Here is a 22,507-nt window from a genome sequence, read left to right on the forward strand (position 1 = left end):
CTCTAACCTACACATCTCAGGACTCTAAGGGGCAATTTTTTTTTTTAACCTGGACAATCAACCTAACCCGCACATCTTTGGACTGTGGGAGGAAACCGGAGCACCCGGAGGAAACCCACGCAGACACGAGGAGAATGTGCAAACTCCACACAGACAGTGACCCGAGCCGGGAATCGAACCCAGGACCCTGGAGCTGTGAAGCAGCAGTGCTAACCACTGTGCTACCGTGCCGCCCATAGTCCAAGCAATGTTAGGTACACGGGCAATTTTCCCCTATGTGGTAAGGAGGAGTAAGAAGTGGGTGGCATGGTGGCACAGTGGTTAGCACTGCTGCCTCACAGCGCCCGGGACCCGGGTTCAATTCCAGCCTCGGGTCACTGTCTGTGTGGAGTTTGCACGTTCTCCCCTTGTCTGCCTGGGTTTCCTCCAGGTGCTCCGGTTTCCTCCCACAGTCCAAAAATGTGCAGGTTAGGTTGATTGGCCACGTTAAATTAACCCTAGCGTTAGGGGGATTAACAGGGTAAATATGTGGGGTTACGGGAATAGGGCCTGGGTGGGATTATGGTTGGTGCAGACTTGATGGGCCAAGTGGCCTTCTTCTGCACTGTAGGGATTTTATGATAAGAATAGGAAATAGCTTGTTGTTGGAGGCGGGTGTGTGAGATGGGGGAAGACAAATGCCTTCCCAATGTGACATCTAAGTAAGTTTGTGAGCATCAGACAACACAAAACTTGGTTTGTTACAGAAACCGCTTGGATTTTTTTCCTTTACAAAGGACTGTTCCCAAAAATACATGACTTAGTAAAGTTTCTCTCACACAGCACCCAGCCGTCCCAGAGGCAAACCTTAAATCATTCCCTCAGGTTGACTGAACAGATTTTATTATTACGATACTGGCAGAATTCCAGCTGCCCGAATACAGCTGTGCAGGAAGCCAAAGGCTCCCACCTGGGATCAAAGATGAGGGCTAACCTTCAGAAAAGCTCAAGAGAGAGATTAGCTACGTTGGCATGACACATCACTCCAGGATGAATCCAAAGATAGGTTCAAACGCTTGTTTTCATCATCATTTCATCATAAATATATGGAAAGAGAAAAATACAGGTGCTGCTCGCAAACTTACTCCCAATCCATAGAGCTCAATTGCTGCACCTTCTCCAGTATTGCCTCAGATGGTAACAATCGATAGTTTTGCGCTCACGTTCCTGCAAGACTAGTCTTCATTAGGAAGAATCTAATTTGTTCGATAAATCCACTGTCCGATTGCTGAACCAGTAAAGGATCACTAACAGATCCCAGGTTCAACTCATGTTGTGTGTAGCGTGAACTTAGCTCAGCCGAGATGGCAAGTGGGCCTTTGTAGTCAGGGCTCGCAACTCAAAGTGGGAGCTTGAGTGGGGAACAGGAGTAAATCTACTTGTGACTAAAAAATAAACTTGATTTTTGTGAAGTACTTTCTGAGATGTCATCACATATGTTGTGTCGGTAGCTTTTACAGCAAACTCCCACAACCATTAACATGATAATCTGCCTTTCAGGCGATGGCGACTGGGGAATAATTATTGTCCAGGCTACCTACTGAGAACTCCTTACTCTTCTTCTGAAATAGCAGCAGGAGATGATCTTTTCTGTCTGAACAGACTGGGTCTCAATTTTAACATTTCATCCAAAGACAGCACCCTTCACCACTGCAGCACTCCGTCAGTACTGCGTTGAGTGTCAAATATATCTCCCACTCAAGTCTCTGGAGTGGGACGCGAACCCCAAACCTTCTGGCTCTGAGACATGAGTGTTACCCAGCAAGTCAGTAGGTTGTTGATTCACTATCCCTGCTATCTGGGTTATACGGGAATAATAGTCACTCTGGCAAGCAGCCCAAGGGTGAAGGGTGAAACCAGGCCTCATTGACATCAGAAGAAGAGTGGTGTGAAAATACAAGGTGGCAGATAGATTCAATCAGCTGTGGTCCAGTGAGTGGCATGGTCACATAGTAGTTAGTGCTGCTGCCTCACAGCGCCAGGGACCTGGTTCGATTCTGGCCTTGGGTGTCTATGCAAAGTCTGCACGTTCTTCCTGTGGCTGCGTCAGTTTCCTCCGGGTGTTCCGGTTTCCTCCCACACTCCAAAGATATGCAGGTTAGGTGGATTGGCCAGGGTAAATGTGCGGGCAGTGATGGGGATAGGGCGGAGGGGACCATCTGGGTAGGGGGCTCTTTCGGGCAAGGCTGGTAAAATCCCACCTGAGATCAATGGAGCCTTGCCCGCCCCGTGCCGGTAAATTTCCAGCCAATGGGCTGAATGGCCTGTTTTTGCGCTGTAGGGATTTTATCGCTTCTCACATTCTTCCAAACTGCGAAGTACAAAGTTAAGAACCAGCGCTCCAAGTTTCCTTTCTGGGATTTGGGATACCCCTTGCATCTAACATGTGTGGGTTTCTTAAAAACTCTCCAAGCGAAGAGCATTTGCTTACTTGGGTGGATATCATTACTCGAAGAAGAGCAGAGGATTTCTCCCTCGCTCTTACCTCAGTATCTCTCTGGCCACCAGCATTGCGAAAACAGAAAATATAGTCACGCATCACACTGCTGTTAGTGGGATCTTGCTGTGTACATGCTGGTTGCCACATTTCCTGCAGCAGTGACTACACTTTCAATGTGTTTCAATGGCTTCATATCACTTTGGGACATCCCAGGAATGGGAAAGGCAATGGATAAAACAAGTGTCTTTATTATTATTTCCTCTTTTCTGCCAGTTTCTGATTTGTTGACCAGTCTCTCCAATTTACATAAAATGTGAAGTATTTTTCAAGGTCTGATGGACAATTCCTTAACCAAGCAGTAGCAGCGAGACTTGGAAAGCTGGAGTTGTCCTTGACAATATTTATTAACCTGCTCTGTTTTGCTTGGCAATCGATCGGTTTGAACGTGCTTTGCTCTGTGGAAAACCTGCAATGGGATGATCATTTTGACATAGCTTAACCCTTCACACACATGCTTACACACTGTTAACTTTAAAACAACCAGGAAGGCTTCATAGTGCCAGATATGATTTGATTTATTAATGTCACATGTATTGGTATACAGTGAAAAGTATTGCTTCATGTGCGCTATACAGCCAAAGCATAGCGTTCATGGAGAAGGAAAGGAGAGAGTGCAGAATGTTACAGACATAAGAACATAAGAGCTAGGAGCAGGAGTAGGCCATCTGGCCCCTCGAGCCTGCTCCGCCATTCAATAAGATCATGGCTGATCTTTTCCTGGACTCAGCTACACTTACCCACCCGCTCACCATAACCCTTAATTCCTTTACTGTTCAAAAATTTATCTATCCTTACCTTAAAAACATTCAATGAGGTAGCCTCAACTGCTTCACTGGGCAGGGAATTCCACAGATTCACAACCCTTTGTGTGAAGAAGTTCCTCCTCAACCCCGTCCTAAATCTGCTCCCCCTTATTTTGAAGCTGTGCCCCCTAGTTCTAGTTTCACCTGCCAGTGGAAACAACTTCCCTGCTTCTATCTTATCTATTCCCTTCATAATCTTATATGTTTCTGTAAGATCTCCCCTCATTCTTCTGAATTCCAATGAGTATAGCTCCAGTCTATTCAGTCTCTCCTCATAAGCCAACCCTCTCAACTCCGGAATCAGCCTAGTGAATCTCCTCTGCACCCCCTCCAGTGCCAGTTTATCCTTTCTCAAGTAAGAGTGTAGAGAAAGATCAACTTAATATAAGGTAAGTCCATTCAAAAGTCTGATGGCAGCAGGGAAGAAGCTGTTTTGAGTCGGTTGGTACGTGACCTCAGACTTTTGTATCTTTTTCCCGAAGGGAGAAGGTGGAAGAGAGAATGTGCTGGGTGCATGGGGTCTTTCATTATGTTGGTTGCTTTTCTGAGGCAGCGGGAAGTATAGACAGAGTCAATGGATGGAAGGCTGGTTTGAGTGATAGACTGGGCTACATTCACAACCCTTTGTAGGATGTGTAAGTTAGATGGATTAGCCATGGTAAATGTCTGGGGTTACAGGGATAGGGCGGGAGAGTGGGCCTGGGTAAGATACTGTCAGAGAGTTGGTGCAGATTCGAAGGGCCGAATGGCCTCTTCTGCACTGTACGGATTCTATGCTGGTGACTGAATGCACTGCACCACACTGATACCACACTCAGAATCAGGCCTAGCATTAAGTGGAGGTCTCAGACTTATTGCCCTGAACAGATGCTGAGATAAGGCTCTATTCTTCATAATTTGGGGCAGGGTGGGGGTTAGTGGGCAGGAAAGAGACAGAGGACTGATTCATATGAGATGCCAGATTCCTCATGATCCTCAGCTAAAAGATGGTTCGGGGGACCACACCCGCACGCACGTACATGCACTCACACACATACACACACGCACATGCATGCACACACACACACGCATGTGCATGCACACACACATGCGCACACACATGTGCATGTGCACACACATGTGCATGCACACACGCATGTGCGTGCATGCGCACACACACACGCGCATGCATGCATGCACACACGCACGTACATACACACACACACACACACACTTACACATGCACCCACTCACACACACGCACACACACGCACACACATACGCACGCACACACGCACCCACTCACGCACACACAGGCACATGCATGCACACACATGCACACACAGAAGAAAAGAATCAGACAGAGCGAATACGAGGGGCAGAAATGGAAGCACATTGAGAGACACACAGTGAGAGAGGCATAAGGAGAGACATAGGAGGAAAGTGAGAGAGAGGGAGAGAGAGAGAAAGAGAGAGAGAGAGGCAGCAGAGAGAGAGGTGAGGGAGAAAGAGGTGGGGGGGGAGAGAAAGGCAGGTGGGGAGAGAGAGAGGCAGAAGAGAAGAGAGAGGCAAGGACAGAGAGAGTTGAAGAGAAAAAGAACGATTGTGAGAGAGAATGAAATTTAGTGTGAGCGATTATTTAGTCACTCTGATCACTTTACTCTCAAACGTTTGCAGATGTTTTGAACTGTAACACCCAACATTGCTGACTAGAGATGATCTACACTATTGGAGAACCCAAACTAAGAAGTAACCCCACTCTCAGCTAGAGTTTGTCTGACAGTTAGAGTGTTCATTGGATGCCAAGACAAACAATCTTAAAAGATTCTTCCCAACCTCCAGGTGAGGCACTCCTTCTCTGTAAATAACCCATCAAGTGGCCCTGCTGTGAACTGAAAATGAGCGAGAATTTGCTTCCTTCTTAAGTAACGTATTTAACATCCGATTAAACAAATCATCGAACGGTGACAGCACAGAAGGAGGCCATTCTACCCATCATATCTGTGCTAGCTCTCTGAAGGATTAATACACTTAGTGCCACTCCCCTGCCTTATGCCCATAGCCCTGCAATTTTTTTCCATTTCAGATGATGATCCAATTCCTTTTTGAAAGCCTCCGTTGAATCTCCCTCCACCACACTCTCAGGTACTGCATTCTAGATCCTAACCCCTCACTGGATAAAAATATTTATTTCTCATATCGCCATTGTTCCTTTTGCCGATTAGCTTTAATCTGTGCGCTCCAGTTCTCAGTTCTTTCACCAATGGGAACAGTTTCTCCCTGTCTACTCTGCCCAAGCCCCTCATGGTTTTAAATACTTCAGTCAAATCCCCCTTCAATTTCACTTCTCCAAAGAGAGAAGTCACAACCAATCCAATCTTTCTAAATATCTGATGTTCCTCATCTCTGGAACTATTCTTGAGAATCTTCTCTGTACTCTCTCGTGCCTTCACATCCATGAAGTATGGTGCCCGTAGTAATGCAATAGTCCAATTGAGGCCAAACCAGTGTTTTATCCTGGTTTAACATAATTTCCTTGCTTTTGTACTCTCTGCCCCAACTGATAAAGCCCAGGATGCCGTATGCTTTACTAGCTGCTCTTGCAACCTGTTCTGCCACGTTCAATGATTTATACACCCAGATCCCTCTGCTCTTGCACCCCCTGTTAGAATTGTACCCTTTATTTTCTACTGCTTCACTATGTTTTCCTACCAAAGTCATCATAGAGTTCCTACATGCAGAAGAGGCCATTCGGCCCATCAAGACTGTACTGATTCTCTAACAGATTATCTTACCCAGGCCCTCTCGTCCACCCTATCTCCGTAACCCCACTCATTTACCATGGCTAATTCATCTAACCTACACATCTTGGAACACGAAGGGGCAATTTAGCAAGGCCAATCCACCTAACTTGCACAGGGGTGGCATGGTGGCACAGTGGTTAGCACTTAGTTTTGCAGAGGTTTTGAAGTTTTAGCCTTACAGTAACAGGGACCCAGGTTCAATTCCGGCCTTGGGTCACTGTATGTGTGGAGTTTGTACATTCTCCCCATGTCTGCTTGGCTTTCGTCCAGGTGCTCCGGTTTCCTCCCACAGTCCAAAGATGTGTGGGGGTTAGATGGATTGGCCAGGGTAAATTGCACCTCAGTGTCCAATGATGTGTTGGTTAGGGGAAGTAATGGGGTAAGTATGTGAGGTTACAGGAATAGGGCTTGGGTGGGATTGTTGTCTGAGAGGCGATGCAGACTTGATGGGCCGAATGGCTTCCTTCTGCACTGCAGGGATGCTATGATTCTGTGATCTTTGGCGTGTGGGAGGAAACCGCAGCACACGGGGGAAACCCACGCAGACACGGGGAGAATGTGCAAACTCCACACAGACAGTGACCCAAGGCCAGAATCGAACCTGGGTCCTGGAGCTGTGAGACAGCAATGTTAGCCATTGTGCCACCGTGCCACCTAGGAATCACTACACACTCTTCTACATTAAATTCCATCTGCCATTTGTCCACCTGTTCCATTAATCTGTCTTTCTGTCCTTTTGAAGTTCCACACTATCCTGTTCATGGTTCACAATCTTTCCATGCTTCATTCGTCGTAAAATTTGCAAGGGTGCGCTGTACACCAAGGTCTCGGTTATTGACACATATATTCAGGAAGAGCTAGGGTTTTCCTGAATATATATTCCTGGGGTGGCACGGTGACACAGTGGTTAGCACTGCTGCCTCACAGCACCAGGGATCCGGGTTCGATTCCCGGCTTGGGTCGCTGTCTGTGTGGAGTTTGCACATTCTCCCTGTGTCTGTGTGGGTTTTCTCCGGGTGCTCTGGTTTCCTCCCACACTCCAAAGATGTGCAGGTTAGGTTGATTGGCCATGCTAAATTGACCCTAGTATCAGGTGGTTAGTAGGGTAAATAAGTAGGGTTGTGGGGATTGTGGTCGGTGCAGACTCGATGGGCCGAATGGCCTCCTTCTGCACTCTAGGGATTCTATGGTTCTAGGGTCCTACTGGTGACCCCTGTGAAGCTCCACTATAAACCTTTGGTCAGCCTGAAAAACAACTGTGTCATGTCTCTCAGCCAGCTTTGTATCCATGTTGCTGCTTTGATTCTAACTTTCCTCAGAAGTCTGCTGTGTGGCATTTTATCAAATGTCTTCTGGAAGTCCATGTACACCGTATCAACACAGATTACCTCTTCGAAGAGCTCCACATTTTCCCTGAACAAATCCATGCTGGCTTTTCTTAATTAACTCGCATTTGGCCAAGTGACAATTAGATTTGGCTTAAACTGCTATTTTGAAAAGGTTCCCCACTGCCAAGGTTGAACTGACTGGCCTATGGCTGTTGGGCCTATCTTGATGTCGCCACTTTATGGAACACCACTCCATCTCTACCCTGTGAAACCTTTAGCATTTTAAATATATTAAACAGGTCACCCACAACCTCCCAATCTCTGTATGGTGTACTCAATACTTTCAAACTGTCAAACACTATGAGGAAGAATTAAGAGTGCCGCTCCAATAATAATCCTGACATTTTTCTCCAAGTACATGAGAAGGCATGCTTTATTTTAGTTCAAGTCAAAGTATTTAACAAGATGCCTCCAATTGTACCTCAATTGAGTCTCGCTTAAACCGACACAGCATATAATCATTTTCACCATGAAATCATGCATCCAAACGCGATGTAGGAAGGAGCTTAAGAAGGAAATTAGGAGAGCGAGAAGGGGTCATGAGAAGACCTTGGCGGGTAAGATTAAGGAGAATCCCAAGGCTTTCTACAAATATGTCAAGAGTAAAAGGATGAGATGTGAAGGCATAGGACCCTTAAAAGGTGAAGGGGGAAAAGTTTGTGCGGAACCGTTAGAAATGGCGGAGGTGCTTAATGAATACTTTACCTCGGTATTCACGGTGGAAAGGGATCTGGGTGGTTGTACTGCTGGATTGCGGAGGACAGAAAGGATCGAGCATGTGGACATAAAGAAAGAGGATGTGTTGGAACTATTGAATGGCATCAAGGTTGGTAAGTCGCCGGGACCGGATGGGATGTACCCCAGGTTACTGTGGGAGGCGAGGGAGGAGATTGCGGAGCCTTTGGCGATGATCTTTGCATCGTCGATGGAGACGGGAGAGGTTCCGGAGGATTGGAGGATTGCGGATGTGGTCCCTATATTCAAGAAAGGGAACAGGGACAGCCCGGGAAATTACCGACCGGTGAGTCTAACCTCAGTGGTTGGTAAGTTGATGGAGAGGATCCTGAGAGACAGGATTTATGATCATCTAGAGAAGTTTAGTATGATCAAAAGTAGTCAGCACGGCTTTGTCAGGGGCAGGTCGTGCCTTACGAGCCTGGTTGAGTTCTTTGAAAATGTGACCAAGCACATTGACGAAGGAAGAGCGGTGGATGTGGTCTATATGGACTTCAGCAAAGCGTTCGATAAGGTCCCCCATGCAAGACTTCTTGAGAAAGTGAGAGGGCATGGGATCCAAGGGGCTGTTGCCTTGTGGATCCAGAACTGGCTTGCCTGCAGAAGGCAGAGAGTGGCTGTGGAGGGGTCTTTCTCTGCATGGAGGTCAGTGACCAGTGGAGTGCCCCAGGGATCTGTTCTGGGACCCTTGCTGTTTGTCATTTTCATAAATGACCTGGATGAGGAAGTGGAGGGATGGGTTGGTAAGTTTGCTGACGACACCAAGGTAGGTGGTGTTGTGGATAGTTTGGAGGGATGTCAGAAGTTGCAGCGAGACATAGATAGAATGCAAGACTGGGCGGAGAAGTGGCAGATGGACTTCAACCCGGATAAGTGTGTAGTGATCCATTTTGGCAGATCCAATGGGATGGAGCAGCAGTATAAAATGAAGGGTACCATTCTTAGCAGTGTAGAGGATCAGAAGGACCTTGGGGTCCGGGTCCATAGGACTCTTAAATCGGCCTCGCAGGTGGAGGATGCGGTCAAGAAGGCGTATGGCGTACTAGCCTTCATTAATCGAGGGATTGAGTTTAGGAGTCGGGAGATAATGCTGCAGCTTTATAGGACCCTGGTTAGACCCCACTTGGAGTACTGCGCGCAGTTCTGGTCACCTCATTACAGGAAAGATGCTGAAGCCATTGAAAGGGTGCAGAGGAGATTTACAAGGATGTTGCCTGGATTGGGGGGCATGCCTTATGAGGATAGGTTGAGGGAGCTTGGTCTCTTCTCCCTGGAGAGACGAAGGATGAGAGGTGACCTGATAGAGGTTTACAAGATGTTGAGAGGTCTGGATAGGGTGGACTCTCAGAGGCTATTTCCAAGGGCTGAAATGGTTGCTACGAGAGGACACAGGTTTAAGGTGCTGGGGGGTAGGTACAGGGGGGATGTCAGGGGTAAGTTTTTCACTCAGAGGGTGGTGGGTGAGTGGAATCGGCTGACGTCGGTGGTGGTGGAGGCAAACTCGTTGGGGTCTTTTAAGAGACTTCTGGATGAGTACATGGGATTTATCATAGAATCATAGAAACCCTACAGTGCAGAAGGAGGCCATTCGGCCCATCGAGTCTGCACCGACCACAATCCCACCCAGGCCCTATCCCTACCCCCACATATGTACCCGCTAATCCCTCTAACCTACGCATCTCAGGACTCTAAGGGGCAATTTTGAACCTGGCCAATCAACCTAACCCGCACATCTTTGGACTGTGGGAGGAAACCGGAGCACCCGGAGGAAACCCACGCAGACACGAGGAGAATGTGCAAACTCCACACAGACAGTGACCCGAGCCGGGAATCGAACCCGGGACCCTGGAGCTGTGAAGCAGCAGTGCTAACCATGTGCTACCGTGCCGCCCCGGATTTAATGGGATTGAGGGCTATAGATAGGCCTAGAGGTGGGGATGTGATCGGCGCAACTTGTGGGCCGAAGGGCCTGTTTGTGCTGTGACTTTCTATGTTCTATGTTCAAACTACTTCTAATTAAGATTTTTCACAGGATGACAGAAGGAAGCCATTCGGTCCATCGAGTGTGCACTGGTTCTCTGAGACAGCATTCAACCTAGCCCCATTCACCTGCCTTACCAATGTTATCTTGCACAATCTTTCTTTTCAGATAGCAATCTTTTGAATACCTCAATCGGAGGCACGGTGGCACAGTGGTTAGCGCTGCTGCCTCACAGCGCCAGGGACCTGGGTTCAATTCCGGCCTCAGGTGACTGTGTGGAGTTTGCACATTCTCCCCGTGTCTGCGTGGATTTCCTCCGGGTGCTCCGGTTTCGTCCCATAAACAATGGATTGTCATGCAAACATGTCCACTAATGTCGCCACCAATGAATACTAAGCTACAGTTACCAAAACCACAATGTTGTCATTGTAGTTTTCATCTGAAGGACTACATCCAGTAGTAGTTTAAGGATTAGTGTCCCAAGTAAGCTTACATTAACACTCCAGTGAAGTTACTGTGAAAATCTCCTAGTCACCACACTCTGGCGCCTGTTCAGTGGTACACTGGGGGAGAATTTAGCATGGCCAATGCACCTAACCAGCATGTCTTTCGGATTGTAGTAGGGAACTGGAGCACCCGGAGGAAACCCACAGGGTGAATGTGCAGACGCCGCACAGTCACCCAAGCTGGGAATCGAACCTCAGTCCCTAGTGCTGTAAGGCAGCAGCGCTAACCACTGTGCCACCTTACTGCTGTTCTAGGTGCCATACTTGAGGAAGGATATGAAGGCATTGGAGAGAATCGCAAGAATGATTCCAGGGATGAAGAACTATAGCTATGAGGATAGATTGTGGGTTAGATTGATTGGCCATGCTAAATTGCCCCTTAGTGTCAGGGGGATTAGCATGGTAAATATGTGGGGTTACGGGAATAGGGCCTGGGTGGGATTGTGGTCAGTGCAGACTCGATGGGCTGAATGGCCTCCTTCTGCACTGTAGGGATTGTGTGAACCTGCTTCCACCACCCTCTCAGGAAGTTCATTCCGAATTTGATTGATTTGATTTGATTTATTATTGTCACATGTCTTAGGATACAGTGAAAGGTATTGTTTCTTCTACTCTATACAGGCGAAACAAAGCATTCACAGAGTACATAGGGGAGAAGGAAAGGAAAGAGTGCAGAATGTAGTGTTACAGTCATAGCTAGGGTGTAGAGAAAGGTCAGCTTAATATGAGGTAGGTCAGAATTCAACCACCCTCAGGGTGAAAATCTTTTTCCTCACATCACTTCTACTCCTTTTGCCAATTATTTAGAATTTGTGCCCTCTAGTTATTTATGTTCTCTTGAGTGGGAACAGTTTCTCACTATTTACCCTGTCCATATCCCTCAGGATCTTGAATCCATCTATCAGGTCTCCTCTCAGCCTTCTTTTTCCCCAAGGAAAACAGGCCCAACCTCTCCAAGGTATCCTCATAGCTATAGTTCCTCATCCCTGGAATCATTCTTGTGGTTCTCTCCAATGCCTTCACATTCTTCCTCAAGTATGGCACCTAGATCAGCAGCAAGATGGCACAGTGGTTAGCACTGCTGCCTCACAGCACCAGGGGCTCAGGTTCGATTCCCAGCTTGGGTGACTGTGTGGCGTCTGCACATTCACCCTGTGGGTTTCCTCTGGGTGCTCCGGTTTCCGACCACAGTCCGAAAGACGTGCTGGTTAGGTGCATTGGCCATGCTAAATTCTCCCTCAGTGTACCCGAACAAGCGCCGGAGTGAAGTGACGAGGAGATTTTCACAGTAACTTCACTGGAGTGTTAATGTAAGCCTACTTGGGACACTAATCCTTAAACTACTACTGGATGTAGTCCTTCAGATGAAAACTACTATGACAACATTGTGGTTTTGGTAACTGTAGCTTAGCATTCACTGTTGGCCACATTAGTGGATATGTTTGTATGACAATCCTTTGTTTCCCATCTAAGCACCACCCAGGACCACAGCTCTACCACGTAGAAGGACAACGGCAGCAAAGGAACACCTAGATTTTCCAATTTTCCTTTGTCACGCACTATCATGACTTGGAATATAATGGCTGCCCCTTCACCGGTGCTGAGTTTTCAAGTTCTGGGACTCCACACCCAACAACATTGTGATAACACCTTCGCCATATGGACTGCAATACTTGAAGGCCCATCAGGAGGGGATGTGAGGAAAAACATTTTCACCCAGAGGACGGTGAGGGTCTGGGACTCATTGCCTCAAAGGGTGATGGAGGCAGAGACCCTCATAACATTTAAGAAGTATTCAGATGTGCACTTGCGACGCCAAGACTATGGGCCAAGTGCTGGGGAACAGGATCAGAATAGTTTAGTGGTTTATCTCTGACCAGCGCAGACACAATGGGCCAAAGGGCCGTTTTCAGTGCTGCACACCTCTTTGACTCTGACCACATTCTCAAGGGACAATAAAGGCCAGCCTTGCCAGTGACACCCAGATCTAGTGGTTGAATTTTTGTTTAAAGAAGAGCCTTTTGTTTTAAATGTATTGACATCAATTATGGGACAAATTTACCGATGTAGTAAGTCCTCACTTAAAGTTGTGGTTGCATTCCTGAAAATTGTGACTTTAAGTGAATCATATGTTCTCAAAGGAATCTAAGTTAAAACTGGAGTTAGGTCCTTTGGACATTTCTTACCCAGAAAAAACATGTACCTATTGCAATACGGTACCGTATGTGTGAAATAACTATGCCTTCCCAGCTGGAATAACTTGCAAAATTAGATCAAACTGAATGCAACAGAAATATCATGCAAATATAAATTAGGTAACACTAAATCACATACACAAACCATGAGTGGAAAAGCTTCTGTGTCTCACCCACAGCATTTCTGAAACACAGCTAAAGCTTTTGGTTGCTTTCCTTTCCCACTCCGTCTATCCGTCTCTCTCTCACTTTTTCCTCCCCTTTGTGTGATTCTCTGTCTCTCCTTCAACAACCCCTCCACCCCGTCTCTCTTTCCGTCTCTCCATAGAATCGTATGGAATCCAATGGAATCCATAGGTTTAAGGTGAGAGGGGAGAGATACAAAAGTGTCCAGAAGGGCAATTTTTTCACACAGAGGGTGATGAGTGTCTGGAATAAGCTGCCAGAGGTAGTAGTAGAGGCGGGTACAATTTTGTCTTTTAAAAGGCATTTAGATAGTTACATGGGTACGATGGGTATAGAGGGATATGCAAATGCAGGCAATTGGGATTAGCTTAGGAGTTTTTAAAAAAAGGGCGGCATGGACAAGTTGGGCCGAAGGGCCTGTTTCCATGCTGTAAACCTCTATGACTCTATGGTGCAGAATGAGGCCATTCGGCCCATCTATTCTGCACCGACTACAAACCCACCCAAGCCCTATCCCCATAACCCCATGCATTACCCTAGTTAGTCCCCCTGACACTAAGAGTCAATTTAGCATGGCCAATCCACCGAACCCGCACATCTTTGGACTGTGGGAGGAAACCAGAGCACCCGGAGGAAACCCACACAGGCACAGGGAGAACATGCAAACTCCACCCAGACAGTGACCCAATCGGGGAATTGAACCCAGGTCCCTGGCGCTGTGAGACAGTGGTGCTAACGACTGTGCCACCATAACTGGATGGTACAAATCGACAAATGAAAGAGCTGCCATCTCCTGTTAATGACTCTAGTGTTTACTCTAGGTGAGTAAATTTGTTACGCAGTGCACACTGGTACCTCCCACAAGTGCCCATCCTTTACGCTCAAGTCTAGGTATGCTGAGGAGACATGCTATTCAATCATTAAAGGTGTTAGAGCCTAGGCCTCAACCTGTCTTCGCCTGAAAGCACAAAATGCACACATGTCCCAGTAGGGACTGAGATTTAGCAATTATGGATGCAATCTTACCACCTCCTCACACCAAGATCTTGCTGCAGCGAAGACGGAGATTTTGGCAACAAGCCAAACCTCCGCTCACTGCCGCAGGATGGGAAATCCTGCTGGCGTGAATGGTCAGAAATTTCCAGCCTATACCTTTCATCCAATACTATACTACAATGAAAGTGTTACCATGTCAGCAACAATATTGCAACTGTTCACAATTCTGGTCACCCATTGTTCATTACAAATTGCAATGTCAACACTGATATCAGAAACTGATGATGTGTAATTCTCCCCGTGTACTCACCATCTAATACAGGCTCTGCAGCATTCACAGTGACAAGTGAGAACAATTGCATCGTCGTAAATTTGAGAAGATGGTTTCCATCATAAATGCGAATTTGGTCATTTCCAGTGGGAATAAACAAAAATGTACAGTGCAAAACAGGGACTGAATCACACCTGTCATTTCAGGTCCAATACTTCACCAGATTCCAACGCCCTTTTCATTTGAAGATGACACTTGGTCTTAATTACCAGTGGGTAACACAATGGTGGGACCAACTTGTGTATATCACACTCCAGCACAGCATACATCCATCTTGTACGTGTTTGCAAAGTGTTTTCATTTATAACAAGCCTTTCCTAACCTCATAAGTTCATAAGATATAGGAGCAGAATTAGGCCATTCGGCCCATCAAGTCCGCTCCACAATTCGATCATGACTGATATGCTCCTCATCCCCATTTTCCTGCCCGCTCCCCATAACCCTTCAACCCACTACCAAATAGAAATCTGTCTAACTCCTCCTTAAATTGACTCACTGTTCCAGCATCCACCACACTTTGGGGTAGCGAATTCCACAGATTCACAACCCTTTGGGAGAAGTAGTTTCTCCTCAACTCTGTTTTAAATTTGCTCCTCCTGATCCTAAAGACTATGACCTCTCGTCCTGGAATGCCCCACAAAAGGCAGCATCCGCTCCACGTCTACTTTATCCCTATCTTTTATCATCTTGTATACCTCAATTTGATCTCCCCTCATTCTTCTAAATTCCAGAGAGTATCGGCCTAAACTATAGTTATCGCCAATGAAGTACATTCTTGAAATGAACAATGTTGCAATGTTGGAAACGTGGTGTCAAATTATGCACAACAAACACAAAATGGAAATGGAAACACAAAATAACCAGTTTTGGCAGCTGTGGGTGAGGGAAGAATATTGACCGCAAACCCCGGAAAGAATTACCTTTCTTCACTGAACCGCGACTGAAAACACAGTACCACTGGAGATGGGTGCAGAGGAGATTCACCAGGATGCTGCCTGGGATGGAACATTTAAGTTATGAAGAGAGGTTGCGTAAGCTTGGGCTGTTTTCGTTGGAGCAGAGAGGATTGAGGGACAACCTGATCGAGGTGTTCAAGATTATGGGGGACATGGACAGAGTGGATAGGGAGCAGCTGTCCCATTAGTTGAAGGGTCAGTCACGAGAGAACATAGGCGAGGGTCAGGAGGTTTAGGGGGAAAGTGAGGGAAAAAGATTTTACCCAGAGGGTGGTGATGGTCTGGAATGTGCTGCCTGGGAGGGTGGTGGAGGCGGGATGCCTCATATCCTTTAAAAATTATCTGGATGAGCACTTGGCACGTCCTAACATTCAGGGCTATGGGCCAAGTGCTGGTAAATGGGATTAGGTGGGAGTTCAGGTGTTTCTAATGTGTCGGTGCGGACTTGATGGGCCAAAGGGCCTCTTCTGCCCTGTAAGATTTAGCGAACTCTATCATGTTGCGAACCATTCCTTTAACGTAACCCACGAATGCAGAGGTCAATGATATCTGTAATAATTGTATTACACAATTGCTCTCTGCGGACAAGAAGTTGCCCAGGAAACACTCCAGCTTTGAAATCACCTGGAATTATATCTGCACTGTTGCTAAGGGTGTGTTTGCCCCCAAGAATTCTCAAAGAATTCCTGCATTTTGCCAATTTGGCAACTTTATTTTCTTTTTAATTAAAGTAAAGCTGGCTTTTCTATGTTCACTGATTAATGTTTATATGAAAACACATGCACATGCTCAAATACACACCCTATACCACTGAAGGCGGAATCAAATGGCACTGTGTGTTGGTGCCAATGCGGTGTGCTCCCGAAACATTTGCCAATCCATAACAGTGCAAAGTGCAACGCTGGGTGATTGCAACACAGCAAAACCTAATTTCTGGTGTACCGCTCCTCACCCCCCCCAACCCCAACCCTAACGGGGAGGCGATCGCCTAGTGGTATTATCATAGAATCATAGAATCCCTACAGTGCAGAAAGAGGCCATTTGGCCCATCGAGTCTGCACCGACCACAATCCCACCCAGGCCCTACCCCATATCCCTACATATTTACCCACTAATCCCTCCAACCTACGGACACTAAGGGGCAACTTTAGCATGGCCAATCAACCTAACGCGCACATCTTTGGACAATGGGAGGAAACCGGAGCACCCGGAGGAAACCCACGCAGACACAAGGAGAATGTGCAAACTCCACACAGACAGTGACCCAAGCTGGGAATCGAACCCAGGTCCCTGGAGCTGTGAAGCAGCAGTGCTAACCACTGTGATTATCGCTAGACTATTAATCCAAAAACTCAGCTAATGTTCTGGGGACCCAGGTTCGAATCCCGCCATGGCAAATGGTGGAGTTTGAATTCAATAAAAAAAAATCTGGAATTAAGAATCTACTGATGACCATGAAACCATTGTTGGTTGTCAGAAAAACCCATTTGGTTCACTGATGTCCTTTAGGGAAGGAAATCTGCCGTTCTTACCCAATCTGGCCTACATGTGACCCTAGAGCCACAGCAATGTGATTGACTCTCAGCTGCTTTCTAAGGGCAACTAGGGATGGGCAATAAATGCTGGCCAGCCAGCGATGCCCATGTCCCATGAATGAATGAAAAATAAACCATGACCAGTTGAATATGGCTCCTGGAGTCAATTGGTTCAAACTGAAAGAGTACAATATCAGACACAGCAATAATAGTGAGGGCATTGGGAGCAATCAAGGTACTAGGAACTAACTGCACTAAAAGAGAAGGTGCCAATTTTCCTTACTTTGGACTGTTGCAGTGTCTTTCCCTGTAGTTCACTCCACTATCGCAGGTCCGCGAGCACTCCGACCACTCTGACCAGTTGGACCACTGACCATTGATGGGCTTGGGTCCGTCGTCTCCATACTTCAAGCACTGACCTCGTCGGCACCACTGCGATGATAAAAGATTTAGAAGGTTGAGCCCGTGATGACTTGCTAATGCTAAAATTTCATAATAGCTCACAAACACCTGGAGATGCAAAGTTCCAAGCAGCCAGGATGAAAAGAAAGTTGGTGCTTTGTCAAGAATCTGGGGTAGCCAGATTCTATCCTGGCCAAAGTTAAAGAGTCCCAGATCTTTTCTCCAAGCCAGAAGTTCTGCATTTCCCTGCAGGGAAGAAGTCAAGATCGGAATGTGCAGAGTTGTGGGTGGCACGGTGGCACAGTGGTTAGCACTGCTGCATCACAGCACCAGGGACCAGGTTCGACTCCTGGCTTGGGTCACTGTGCGGAGTCTGCATGTTCTCCCTGGAATAGCAGGACTGACATATGAAGAGAGACTGGATTGACTGGGTTTGTACTCACTGGAAATTAGAACAATGAGAGGGGATCTCATAGAAACATACAAAATCCTGACGGGATTGGACAGGCTAGATGCAGGAAGAATGTTCCCGATGTCGGGGAAGTCCAGAACTAGGGGTCAAAGTCTAAGAATAAGGGGTAAGCCATTCAGAACTGAGATGAGGAAGAACTTCTTCACTCAGGGAGTTGTGAACCTGTGGAATTCTCTACCACAGAAAGCTGTTGGGGCCAGTTTGTTCGATATGTTCAAGAGGGAGCTGAACATGGCCCTTGTGGTTAAAGGGATCAAGGGGAATGGAGAGAAAGCAGGAGTGGGATACTGAAAGTGCATGATCAGCCATGATCATATTGAATGGTGGTGCAGGTTCGATGGGCCGAATGGCCTACTTCTGTACCTGTTTTCTTTTTTTCTATGAGTCTACATGGGTTTCCTGCGGGTGCTCTGGTTTCCTCCCGCAGTCTGAAAGACGTGCTGGTTAGGGGGATTGGCCATGCTAAATTCTCCCTCGATGTACCCAAACAGTTGCCGGAGTGTGGCGACTGGGGGTTTTTCACAATAACTTCATTGCAGTGTTAATGTAAGCCTTACTTGTGACACTAATAAATAAACTTTAAATTGCTTTTGGTGATCAAATGTCTGACCTCAGTTTGGGGACTAGTCACTATGCGGATTCAAAAACAGGAGTCTTCTCTCAAATCAATGGCTCAGCTGACTGTAAAACAATCCCAACTCAAGCTCTCTATGTCCCGGTCACCTACATGGTTTGTTTACTAATGCCTCAGTGCCTTACAGCAATGGCGTTGAAGTAACATCTCTCTGCAGAATAGACAGCAAAGAAATTTGCTTACTGAGTATCTCTCAATCTTGGTTTATACAGACCAGCACTTTAATTCGAAAGCTAGACTGTCCAGCAGAGCTGGAGGCAGCAACTTGCATGAACAATTACTTTTGTCGTTAATATTTCGCTCTATCATTTCTGACCTCTGCTAAGAGGATTAACACTTGACATAATAAGGGGGCATTAACTGATTGATACCAGCTGAGATGATCACATTGGCACTGACCATGGATGTTTATTCCTGATTCTGGAGACCCCCTGTTGCACCTAAATTATAATCATGTGATGTATTTTGCGGTCCAATTGTCGAGGAAGATAGAGATACGGTATAATTAACAGTAAGAGCTGCAGCTTGAAGGGGTGCCAAAATTCATCTTGTGCCTTGACTCAGGAGGAGTAATGCACCGTGCAATTTATCATTTAATATTTCCTCTCAGTCTACGACTACACGCTCCACACAGAATACCGAGCATCGGGAATAATCCCATCGGTTCAAGATGTTAATATGAGCCTTAGGGGCATCACCTGAACACTTGACTAGGAATATAGACAAGTTCTTTTTTCTTTTTAAATAGATACTTAAACCAACCGCAAGTTTCTTTCCTTCTCTCCTGAAGGCAGTGACTCACGCTGGAGTTTGGCCAATGAGTTGTTAAACTAAGGTGAGTTCTTGGCCCATGTTACCAGTCTCTCGTAACCACCTGCCACCTGGCACGCACAGCTGGTGTTCATCTAGATTGAGCCCTGGGGCAAGTCAAACCAGGTGGAGAACAGTCAACTCAACAGAAATGAGGGATCAGGCAGCGAGAGGACGTTCCTGGTCTGAAATATAATGGGGTGAGGGTAAACTATGCCCTTAGGCCCCCCCCGAGGGGGGGATGGGGGTAACACTGAAGTATGATTTGGAATGGGTGAGAAGTTTCATTTTGGTTTTTGCTCTCCGACCATGGGGCGGTATGGTGGCACAGTGGGCACTGCTGCCTCACAGCACCAGGGACTCGGGTTCAATTCCCAGCGTGGGTCACTATCTGTGTGGAGTTTGCACATTCTCCCCGTGTCTGCGTGGGTTTCCTCCGGGTGCTCCGGTTTCCTCCCACAGTGCAAAGATATGCTGGTTCGGTGCATTGGCCATGCTAAATTCTCCCTCAGTGCACCTGAACAGGTGCCGGAGTGTGGCAACTAGGGGATTTTCACAGTAACTTCATTGCAATGTGAATGTAAGCCTACTTGCGACTAATTAATAAACTTTAAACTTTTACCCCTGCCAAGGATGTCATGAGAGGTACGGGAAACCGGAACATGCTCCATTAACATAAGACTTAACCTAGCGTTGGACGTAAGATAGCAGTTGTGGTGGTTCAGACTGTGCCATCTGATGCCCACTCACCTTGTTAGGTCCACAGACTGTACCCTCTGCCGCTGGCATAAACTTTGTCTCGCATCTGTGGCCACTCTTATGGCACCAAAGCGCTTTGCAAATGTCCTGCAGTGAAACAGAAAAACAAACATGGGCTTCAGCACCATTGAACACCCTCTCTCCTCCCTCACCACAACAGCAGAGATGTCCTCCTCATACCTCCCCACCCCCACCACCTCCATCTTGACCCCTCCCCTCTTAAATGGTCAAATGTTTAGGAATGGCATTTGTTCCAAATTGAGAAGCTGAGTGCACGAGACAGATCTAGCTGAGGAAGATTATTTGCACCAGGCTGGACTAGTTCAGCCGTTCATAAAGAAATTACATCACAATTCTCTGTCAGTTTGGTTCAATTGATAGAATTCTTACTGCCCAGTCAGAAGATTGTGGATTTAAGCCACATTTCAGCCTGTAACGGAGGCTGACGTTTCACAGGGTTACTGCACTGTTACAGGTGCCACCATTTTGACTTTTTGCCTTACATTTCAGTGTAATAGCTTTAGATTCTCTCTCTGTGTCTTGACTAACATTCTTCCCCCCAACGTCTGAAAGACGTGCTGGTTAGGTGCATTGTCCCTCAGTGCTACCCAAACAGGCGCCGGGGTGTGGCAACTCGGGGATTTTCACAGTAACTTCATTGCAGTGTTAATGTAAAGTAAAGCAAAGTTTATGTATTGATCACAAGTAAGGCTGACATTAACACTGCAATGAAGTTACTGTGAAATCCCCCTAGTTGTCACACTCCCGGCGCCTGTTCGGGTCAATGCACCGAACCAGCAGGTCTTTCAGACTGTGGGAGGAAACCGGAGCACGCGGAAGAAACCCACGCAGACACAGGGAGAACATGCAAACTCCGCACAGGCAGTGGCCCAAGCCGGGAATTGAACCCGGGTCCCTGGCACTGTGAGGCAGCAGTGCTAGCCACTGTGCCACTGTGCCGCCCATATGCCTACTTGCGACACTCATAAATAAACTTAAAACTTAAACTACAATCAGTAGATTACAAGAACAGATTAATAGTGATGCAATTACAAAGTATTTCTCTAGATTTGGAGTGTTCTGAGAATGGTGGTAACATCGTCGTTAGAAATTAGGTGGGATTTTCCAAACACCTGCCCCAATACCAGAAATTGCAGGCTTCGGTCAATGGACCTTTCAATGGTCCATCAAATTTTACTGTCCTGCCCGCAATGATTCTGACGGTGGGAAGTGCCGGATAATTTACCACAACTTCTTGATTTCTCTCCATCCGGCATCTCGTTTACGTCTCACAGAAATTGTTTTGGGATTTTTGGCCGCACTGTGGAGGTCTTGGGACACAGTGGTTAGCATCGCTACGTGCACCAGAAACTCTGTATTCAAATCTCACTCCAGTTCTTGAAGGAGGCCATTCGGCCCATTGAGTCTGCACCGACAACAATCCCACCCAGGCCCTATCCCTGTAGCCCCAAGTATTTACCCTGTTAATATTCCTGACACTAAGGGGCAATTTAGCATCACCAAACCTGCGCATTTTTGGAAAGGGACGAAACCGGAGGCAGTGACCCTAGGCTGGAATTGAACCCGGGAACCTGGCGCTGTGAAGCAGCAGTGCAAACCACTGTGCCACCATGTTTCCAAATCGTCTGCTGTTGATGATTAATCAACGACCCCAGTACTAATCGGCAAAACCTGTGTATCACGAACAGGCATTTTACAAGATAAGAGGGTGACCAACACCAGAGAGGAGGCAAGTAATCAAATCATTTCAGGAGGGGACCAAAGGAGAGTGATCTGACAGGGACGGAGAGGAAAAAATGGTCCCTTGGATGAGGTCACTGTCTGCTCTGGAATCACAATTCTAAATGTCTTCCAGAGTTCAATGATTGAACTGACAAAAGAACCCAATTATAATCACTGGTTCCTATCCCAGCGCCATGATTCAGCGTCCTTCTATATATTCACAAGGACAAGTCAATGACTTCATTGCATTCAGAACAATTGCCTTTTTGTTGTAAATGAGATATGGGAGATCTGAGCACCAATAACAGCAGCCCATGTGGCGATAATGTTGGTAAACATTAGGCTTCTTGAGCAGACAAATTTGATTTGAACTGTACTGAAAGTGATTATTTTCAAGATACGATGCAGTTAGCCACTGCTCCAAGGGCATCACTGAACAAACGTACCGATTTGGGTTGGGCTTTTCATCTACTCCGGATCATCAAAGGGCTGATTGGAGAGATTTTGCGTTCTATTTCAGCTTTTCGGAAACACAGATAAAAGTTTATCTATTCGTGTCACAAGTAGGCTTACATTAACACTTCAAAGGAGTTACTGTGAAAATCCCCCAGTCGCCAAAGAGTCACCTGCCATGGACCCTCATTGGCTCTTTCGATGGACAATCCGGTTCGTCCCTCTCTGGCGCTCTTTCAACATTATCCCTGAGTTTTTTTGCCCTTCAACTACTTATCCAATTCCCTTTTGAAAGACACT

The 22,507-nt window shown here is 46.7% G+C and overlaps 1 protein-coding gene across 1 annotated transcript in view; it reads right to left on the reverse strand.

The window, feature by feature from the left end:
* Nucleotides 1-22,507, reverse strand: part of adamts18 (ADAM metallopeptidase with thrombospondin type 1 motif, 18) — a 249,863-nt gene that overhangs the window by 79,499 nt on the left and 147,857 nt on the right. The window contains exons 10-11 of the mRNA XM_078210979.1: nt 20,003-20,098; nt 17,218-17,366 (exon numbers count right to left, since the gene is read on the reverse strand). Coding sequence (XP_078067105.1) covers nt 17,218-17,366; nt 20,003-20,098 — 245 coding nt within the window. The remainder of the gene's footprint in view (nt 1-17,217; nt 17,367-20,002; nt 20,099-22,507) is intronic.

This window comes from Mustelus asterias, chromosome 4, assembly GCF_964213995.1.
Source record: "Mustelus asterias chromosome 4, sMusAst1.hap1.1, whole genome shotgun sequence".
NCBI classification, from domain to species: domain Eukaryota; kingdom Metazoa; phylum Chordata; class Chondrichthyes; order Carcharhiniformes; family Triakidae; genus Mustelus; species Mustelus asterias.